Source organism: Triticum aestivum, chromosome 1B, assembly GCF_018294505.1.
Source record: "Triticum aestivum cultivar Chinese Spring chromosome 1B, IWGSC CS RefSeq v2.1, whole genome shotgun sequence".
NCBI classification, from domain to species: domain Eukaryota; kingdom Viridiplantae; phylum Streptophyta; class Magnoliopsida; order Poales; family Poaceae; genus Triticum; species Triticum aestivum.
This window is the reverse complement of record NC_057795.1, coordinates 409,381,268-409,390,095: the sequence shown is the minus strand read 5'-3', so window position 1 is coordinate 409,390,095 and position 8,828 is coordinate 409,381,268. Positions and strand designations below refer to the sequence as shown.

Below are 8,828 nucleotides of genomic sequence, written 5' to 3'. Positions count from 1 at the left end.
AATCCAGGACCGGTGGGCCGAGTACAAGCACTGGAGGTTCAGGAAACTTGGATAGAATCATGGACCCGAGCTGGAAGCGCATATGGAAACTGCCATGTCCAGTAAAACTGCAGATGTTTGTTTGGCACATACGACATGAATCTCTAGCCCTATGCACAAACCTGTTGAGGCGTGGCATGAAACTTGACTCGGTGAAATGCTTCCTATGTGGGAGAGTAGATGAAGATGGTGGGCACCTGTTTATAAAATGCAAGGTGGTAAAGGAGGGGTGGAGGCTGCTGGGGCTGGAGTTGGAAAGGAGCCGCCTCGAAGGGATTGGGAGCGTGCATGCAATGCTGGATTCCTTATGGGGACTAGAAGAGAAGAAAAGAGTATTAATCATATGCTTTTGGTGGCAATGGTGGAACAACCGCAACAAAATCAGAGAAGGAGAGCTCCCTCTGCAGGTCACAGAAATTGTGAGACGAGCTCGCTGTGACGCCCTTGAATATGAGCAGCTGTTCCTCCCAGGTAAGCCGAAACAATCCCCCGGGCAGTGGCAGCCGCCGGCCGATGACACCATAAAGTTCAACCTGGATGGTGCCTTCTCACCGGGCGATTCCTTCAGTGGATGGGGCGTGGTGGCTAGAGACGACTCTGGAACTGTCCTCATTGCTCGAGCGGGACGACAAGACCAGGTGTCTGATGCCTTTGGCTCAGAAGTTCATGCGCTAACTGCGGCGGTAACCACAACGGCTGACCTAGGAGTTGTCCGGGCAATCTTTGAGACGGACTCCGAGCTGCTGGCCGAGGCAATGGATGCCCACCGAGTAGATTCCTCGCCGTACGCAGCAATTATTGAAGATACGAAGTTCCAGCTAAAACTGTGGTTTTCCAGATGGAGTGTAACTGCGCGTAGACGAACCATGAACACTGTCGCTCACGAGTTAGCCCAAATTGAATGTAATTGCCCACCGAACACGGCTGTCGAGTGGGATACTATTGTACCGCCCAAAGTGGCCTCTTGCGTGTCGGGCGATATGCCCGAGCGTCGTTGATCTATAAAGCTTTGCTTTCCCTAAAAAAAAGCGTTAGATGCTGGCCTTTTTTATTTGCATGATTGTATTAACACATAAATGAAAAATACACAAGATTGAAATGTCGTGCCCATTCAGATTCTATGGGATTTAAGTTTGTGTGATAAACATCAAAAGAAAAACAAAGGATTTGTTTTAACAGGGTGATTGATTTCCAATAGAATGTAGTATGATGCGCATCAGAGCATTCATATAATCAAATCACTTCAGAGAAACGCTATCAGCTCCTCATGATAGTTAGTTCAATTTGAGGTTACATCAACAATCCAATTTACTGCCAAGAACTGAGATTGAGATGAGATCTCTCGCCGCACACTTAACTATGTTATGCAAAAACGCATCACTCTAAGCATCACTTTGATTCATGGAGTAAATAATATTTTAAACTTGCACCATGTAGCCTCCTCACCAGTAAGTTAATCATAGTTGTCCCGCATTCTCATCCAAGACAGGGGGAGAATGATATTATTGACTATTTCAGCAACAATGTTAGCAAAAGTATACCAGTATATCAAATTAGAGTTTTGGTTGCGCTCAATGTCCCAGCGTGTGTGTATGTATATAGGACAACAAGGAGAACATCTTAGCTCTTCTTTGTACCATAGATGTCAGAGGAACCAATCGATTATGTACCTTGAAAAATTAATATGCTGTCAACGCCTACTACTTCCTCCTTAGACACTCGCGCTGGTGTACAGCGTGGACACCCGCGGCTTTGGATTATCGCAGAAACTGCCAAATATGTCACTGCATCCAACCCATTTCGTCTGTTCCCTTGCCTCCCAGTAGCCTCCGACATAGCGGTATGTTCCATGCTCGCTGTCCCTTTGGAACCATCTTGGCTTCCAGCCACTCTCCTGCATGTTCCTTGCCTGTTTAAGAGGAACAAGAAATAACCATCAGTTAGAGCAGGTAAGGACCAGACAGGTAGCTCTTCAGTGCAACTACCCCTATGAAAAACTCGGACGTGGTGCCATGTACAGCAATGTGAATAAAGGTAAGCAATATGTAGTTTTAAAGGAAAGTGTAGGACACTATAAAGAACTAGGGTAATTATACCATCCGTTGTCTGGTCTCGAGGCGCAGTTTCTCAGAGTTGGCCTTTTCGTACTCCCCATTCTCTAGATGTCGCTGGTCTGGTCTGAGTCTTGAATCTGTTGGTGGAAGCTTCTCCTAAAATGACGAAATTGTTCTTTAGGTTCAGAGATAATAAAAGGTGACAATAACGAGCTATTTAATGCATGTTGTATCTCTACCTTAAGCCCTGGAGTCAGCTCATTTAAAGTAATCGCAAATGATGACAAGTTATATCGAGTGGGATCTGCTGGAGGCTCATTTTTCTTCCACAACAAGGTGGCGCCAGCGCTCTGATGTGAAGTATGAGAGTTCAGTTTAGAAGCATCATCACTAACAACGCAATACATGCTCTCGTCCCACTTGCCCATCAGGGATGCAACCTTGGTGCCATCAGCATCTTTAACAAAGCCTTGAACCTTGCATAGAATTATATATATTAGTACAATCTACATAAGCAAAGGGACAGGGCGAAGTCTGATGGAAATTGTTCATCATACCTGGCGAGGATTACGTTCGAGGAAAGACTGCTCTTTAAACATCAGCTTGCATGAATATTTTTTGTTTCCACTAATATTCATTGTGCCATGGTGATGGCAATATACTCGACCAATGATAAGGTTATTAATTGTGGTTGTAACCTTACAAGGAAAAGAAAATTGTTATAGGTATTAATTCAAAACGATATTCAATTCTTCTTGCACATCTCCAAGCTTCATGTGAGTAGTGTCAGTGTTTTCTAGTAATAAATGAAACCATGATATCTAAAGGTAGAAATTGAATCGGGGTGCATAAAACAACCCATGCAGAACAGGAACAGTAATAAGCTGGGCCCTGTGGCTTTTTCCCTAGAAGAATAGGATAGGTATGCTATACTCACAAATTAAAAAAGCATGGGCAATCGGCAAACATCAAAACATTATTTCGAGAATGGTAATCATGGACAACTAAAATAGTATGAGCGCCTTTGGTGAAGAATCTGTACCTTGCTCCACTGGAAAGTTTCTCCATCATCAAACTCTAGGGTTAATATGCCACTAGGATCCAGTTGAATCGACTGACCCCAGAATTTACTCTTTACATTGCTGTCTCCCCAAAATTTCCAACCTTTCCCTTCACAATGGCATGCCATAGCCATCGGATGATGACTAACCTAGTGCCAAGAATAAACTAACAAATTAACTAAAAGATGGAGTGTCATATTAAACGCAACGAAACTCTTAATAGGCCTGTCATCATATCCATGTATGTCACTACCATGCTTTTAATCAAACAACATTTCAAGACACTTCGTACCACCTGGCTATCATTTCTTTACAAATGAATTTGATCTTGTTACTGTGCACTGGATCGCATGACAGAATACAGATGTGTTGTATACCAGACTAACCTTTTCAGAGAAGAAACGTATTCCCTTTTCAGGGTAATCAGCTTCATAAGTTTCCCCTAACAGTGGATTGAAAGGTTTGCAGGGACGGCTATCTGTGGAAGCATATCCAGAGACGGCAAAGGCAGCAACATAAAGAATTCTCATCAGACCATTGCCCTGAACGTATGTGCAAAAGACATTACTATCAACACAATTCTGGGATAAGTACACATGAAACGCCACTATGTAGTATTTTAGATATTAATGTTGATGGAATAAAAAATAACTTCATTATCTGCAAAATTTAACAGCCAAAGTGCATGCTACTCGGCTTGTGCTACACACAGATTTTACATGCACAGCAATTCAACCATGTGCAAAGTAATGTTTCCTGATGTTTAATTTATTTATAATGGTATTTGGATCAGAAGAAAGCAGGAAAGGCATACCCTTAAACCACATTCGTATGCACGGTCCAATAAATAGGAATACTCCAACTCTTCAAAGCACTTTTGAAGAGACGACAAAGGCTCGTTAAAATAAACAGGAAGACAGACCCTTGTAAGATCCTTGCCAACATTATCTTTGATCATGGACCAAAGGCTAACACTTCTCTCCTTTTCTACTGGTTCAGGCAACTTGGAGCGCCTCTTCGCAGACGATAATAAATATTCATTGGTCTTGTCGGCAGCTAATGAGTCACCAAATTTGCAAGCTTCATTCCCATAATTTAAGTATCTCACTTTCAAGTCAGGACTAGCCACACCGTCGCTAAAACTTTGCCTTGTATCATAGAAATGAAACTCATCTTCATCTGACATTTTCTCTATTTCTTGTTTACCAGCATCTTCAGAAGATTCTGTGTTGCTGTATTCTGATGGCAAAGAAGAAAAAGTAGGTAGTAAGCAGAAATAAACTAGAGATGGAAGAAGTGTTTGCAGTGAAAATGCGCCAAATAAAGATGTAGTGATGCATGGTCTACGTATTCAGATTAATCTAACAAACAAACATAGATGAGTTGTAACAGTCAACTATGCCTGAATTTCTACCATGGTCTTCAAATGTTGATGTCGAACGGGCAATGATAGTCACTGCCCCACTGGTAATCGTTCTCAACTACGTATGATGGAAAACTAATAGTTATGCTTGAAATTTTTTTCTTGGCGTGATCAAATGGAGCTATATTAAGGAAAAATCTCTCCAGAAACACCAGCCATGAAGCAGTCCAGGTAAAATAGAGTGCAAGAAAAATCACAGGTGCTTAGAGAAATGAATAGAAAAATCCATAATAGAAGCAGTCTAACATCAGCAATTCAGCAGTCCAAGAAAAATGCGAATTAGCACCTTCACACCTGTGCTCTAACAGCAGAAGAAAAAACACAGGTAATTGGAGAAACTAATAGAAAATAATCCAAAGTAAAGGTTTACCATGGTAATGAAAAATTATGCATGAAAAATAACAAGTAAACTTTTATTTAAAGCTAGTCATAACTGTTAGAGAAAACCAAAACTAAAAAGAAGAAGAAGTACCACTACATTTTCCAGAGCTGGAAAAGTCAGGCTTGAACAACTGCGACTGTGGATTACCACGAATAGTTGCATCTTCTGAATTAACTGCCTAAGAGAACACAATAAGTCAGCAGATGATTTCACGATACCAGAATACCAGATATCATACCATCAATTTATTATTTGAGTTCTGGCCCAGACTCCAAACAATCTTTTTTGCTATTTTTATTACATAAAATTGAAGAAAATAAAACTCACCTTCCTTAACTATATTTTTTACAACTTCAGTGCCTATGAGGAAATGTCTGAACCACAATTGGGTTTCCTTGTCATTTATAACAGGTTGAGTATCTTCATCTTTACATCTAAAAGGGTCTCTTTGCTCAAAAAAAAAACTTCTAAAAGGGTTTTCAACCATTGGTGGTGTCACCTTCTAGCAAAAACTATTAAAGCTATTGCAAGAGGCTGAGATGGTGGTCCTAGGACACCAAAGTGGGGATAATATTGCTAGCAAGTGCAGTAATTAGCTACTGATAAAGGTTGACTGCTGAATACAAGGAAGACAATCACATGGAAGAAAAATATCCAGTCATCTTTTGGCACAACTAAGAACATCAATTGGATATATATAGTTCTAAAGAGGGTTCCGCAAGTTCTTAACGTTCATTCATCACTAAAGTTGGTGAGTATGACCATCAAGTTCCTTCACCGTTATTTGCTTGAAGAAAAAGAGAAAGCCTACCAAAAAGTGCATGATTTGTCTGGTCTAATCACAGGGTTCCAAGAAGCATTACCTCAAGTTCTCGTGGAAGACTGCCGATAAAGCTTAAATACGATTCACAGCGCTGTTTCATCTGTACGTGATACTGTGAAAATTCCGAATGAACAATCTGCTCACAGTCTTTAACAATTTCTGCACCAACACCTTCAGCATGCAAGCGATCTCTTAGCTTTTCTGTAGAAAATGATCCACCATTCCGGTCACTTGGTAAAATACCACCAAGAGAATATTCACTTCTCGCTGAAACAAGTGCTTCAATCCAAGCCACACGGTCCTTAACGCAACCTGTCCTCAGCTGAAGTGTCTTGGTTGGGGTGATGATATAGAACCGTTTGTCATCTGATTTACTTTCGCTAAATGATGAGATCTACAAACAGTTCAGAAGAATTACAAAAATTAGCAACCAGACTGGCACTTTAAGCAAAAAAGTATAAGCCCTTGTGTTCAAGGCACACAAATTATAGTTAAAAACAGTGATGCCCCATGCTATCTACATATTCATGCGGCGATTACACATTCGTATAGACCAACGACAACAAATACTTCAGTTCCTTCCAACACAATATTTTGATCAGTCTCCTAGGATTTAAAATCCAATAATGAGCAATGAAGAGTAATCCATATACTCAAATGACTACAGAATCCTCCCAGCACTGTAATGTCATATCATTTCAGTGTTACATCTATAGATAATAACTTGATCAGTTATCATGTAAAGGACAGGCTAACATAAAGGACGCTGACTCCAGCAGCAGCCAAGGCCAAGAGACCGCTCATCAGGGAAGGAAAAAAGGCAAGCCCCTTTAAATGGAGATGGACAGATGCTCCGTACCACCCCACGTTCCAAGCAAACTCACGGACATCCATCTAGTACGACACAAACCTAGGCGCCAACCCATCAGCCCGGCCATTTGTACAAAATACAGATGGGCCGGTGCCGTGCCATTTGAACAAAATACAGCTGGGAGAGCCGGGTATCCGCGTGCCGCGAATTACAGCATCTCGCCGGCCGGCCAGTCGGCTGTCGGCCCCTCCTCCCCTGAGCCCGCGCGGCGACAAGGTCTCCTCTGTAGCACGCCGATGCAGACACTGTTCTTTCACACTCCGCACTAGTAGCCGATCCTCGCCGCGGCTAGCGAAAAGCCAGCTACAATCCAAGCAAGGCATCTCTCTCTTTATCCGACACAAGCGACAGATAGCCCCGGCTGCAAGAAAATCTCCGCCGTAGATCGCGACGATGTGCGGCTGGCAATGCGCGCTCGCGGGGGGGCACCAGGGCGGGGAGCACGGGGTGCAGTTCAACTGTTCCGCGATCCGAGCGACGCGGAAATACCAACTCGTTTGGTTGATGAGAAGAAAAAAAGACCTACGAAATCGCTGGGAAACCAAAAATAGTTGAATCGCCAGTTGAAATGTGTGGAAGCTATCTATGTAAGCAATGGGATCATGGTAGCATAGCGGACGGGAAACGGAGGGGGAGGAAATGAGACGAAACCTTCAAATGGATGAACCCGATGGGCCGCTCCCCGGCGCCGCGGTCCGCGCCCCCGATCACTCTGACGCCCGCGGCGGCGGCGGCGGCGGGCTCGGTCGGCGGCGGCGGCGTCTCCTCCGCCGCGACACGGCGGCGGATCTTCGAGTAGGCGAGCACGCCGCCGCGGATCGCGAACCAGCGCGGGCGCCAGCCCCTGCCGATGTTGGTCCACTTGTACAGCACCCCCGCCACCGCCGCGCCGTCCGCGGGCGGCGGGGAGCAGTCCCCGTCGTCTTCGTCGGCGCCGCCGCCCCCGGGGCAGTAGTCGGCGGCGAGGCAGCAGAGCGGGTGCATCTCACTGGCCCGCATCGTCGCCTCCGCCCCCTCTCACGCCGCTGGCGTCCCCATCTGGGTTTGTTTATTGGCCGCTCCGCCTATAGAAGCGCCTCCACGCGGTGGGTCGATTGGATTCGTTCGGTTGCGGTGGCGAGCAGAGCTGCGGAGGCTGGCGAGGTGGGTTGAGATGGGAATGGGAGGAGAGGGAGGAGACTCTGATGCGCGCGGCGCAGGCGCAGAGCCTTGTGCTTAACGCTCACTTCTGCTGCTTCGCTTTTGGAGCGGCATCTTTGAGCGCGCGATCCTTCCCTCCTCGTGTCCCTCTCCTGCCGGCTCCCGAGCCCGGACGCGTGCCCTGTGCGTGGTTGGTCGAGTCAGGTCGACCGGAGCATCGTGTTCGTGCCGCGGTGTGTCGACGGGCGATCGTACGCCTTGCGTTGCGTGGTCGCGTGTCATCGCGTTCTACGGTAGGCTCGCTTGATAGTACTCTAGACGTCAATGTGCTTTCTCCATCGTTAATTACGCTTAACAGGAGCCCGAGTACTGTATATCTTTGGCAACTCAGCTACATATACTCCTGTTGCTAATTAGCTAACCTACTAGTAGTGGTCCATGCTTTGCTGGTTTCCGCAATCGGTCGAACCTTCCTTGGACCAGCCGTCATCCTCCAGCACCATGTCTACGATGACGGACCAGCGGCACGCGTCTCCTGTCGCGGACCAACGACGCGCATGAGCGTTCGGACCCCATGTCTTGTACCAGTGGCTATACCTAGCTCCAACCTGGTGGATCCACAGACATGGCAACCGCACCAGCCTAACCGGAAACCCAATACATCCGCACGTGCACCGACAAGACCTGTATCCACGAGATATCGCACGAATGATCGATCGAATAGGCCGCCGGACTCCCTCCCGGAGCTGGCTTTTTTTTTAGGATTAAGCCAGCTTTATCTTTATCTTTACCTAATAATATAATATATATAATATATAATATATAATATAATATATAATTAATAATCTTTATCTTTACCTTACCTTTATATTATATTATATTATATTATATTATATTATATATATATATATATACTAATAAAGCAATTAGTGCTTCTGGTGGTACGTCGTCGCTGTTTTTACGAAAAAGTCCTTGTGATTTAGAGTAATAAACCCGCAGTCCATATAATAAAGTCAATCGAACCGGTATGACGAG

At 44.8% G+C, this 8,828-nt stretch overlaps 1 protein-coding gene across 1 annotated transcript; it reads right to left on the bottom strand.

Annotated features, from left to right (window-relative positions):
- Window positions 1–1,416: 1,416 nt before the first annotated feature.
- On the bottom strand, window positions 1,417–7,901 carry LOC123127785 (oxysterol-binding protein-related protein 1B). The gene is made up of 10 exons (XM_044547633.1): window positions 7,305–7,901; window positions 5,823–6,176; window positions 5,050–5,137; window positions 3,969–4,393; window positions 3,541–3,696; window positions 3,136–3,303; window positions 2,651–2,791; window positions 2,333–2,569; window positions 2,136–2,249; window positions 1,417–1,948 (listed from the first exon to the last, which is right to left on the bottom strand). Exons 1-10 carry the CDS (start codon window positions 7,650–7,652, stop codon window positions 1,751–1,753), a joined length of 2,229 nt encoding a protein of 742 aa, XP_044403568.1. The 5' UTR covers window positions 7,653–7,901; the 3' UTR covers window positions 1,417–1,750.
- Window positions 7,902–8,828: the final 927 nt, after the last annotated feature.

Bases quoted from the DNA above. Each gene is read 5' to 3' on its own strand.
- LOC123127785 (XM_044547633.1), bottom strand. From the start codon at position 7,652: ATGCGGGCCAGTGAGATGCACCCGCTCTGCTGCCTCGCCGCCGACTAC. The intron at 2,792-3,135 runs GTACAGATTCTT...TTTCCTTGTAAG, and splicing joins AAACTTTCCAGTGGAGCAAG to GTTACAACCACAATTAATAA. The intron at 2,250-2,332 runs GTAGAGATACAA...TCGTCATTTTAG, and splicing joins AGCTGACTCCAGGGCTTAAG to GAGAAGCTTCCACCAACAGA.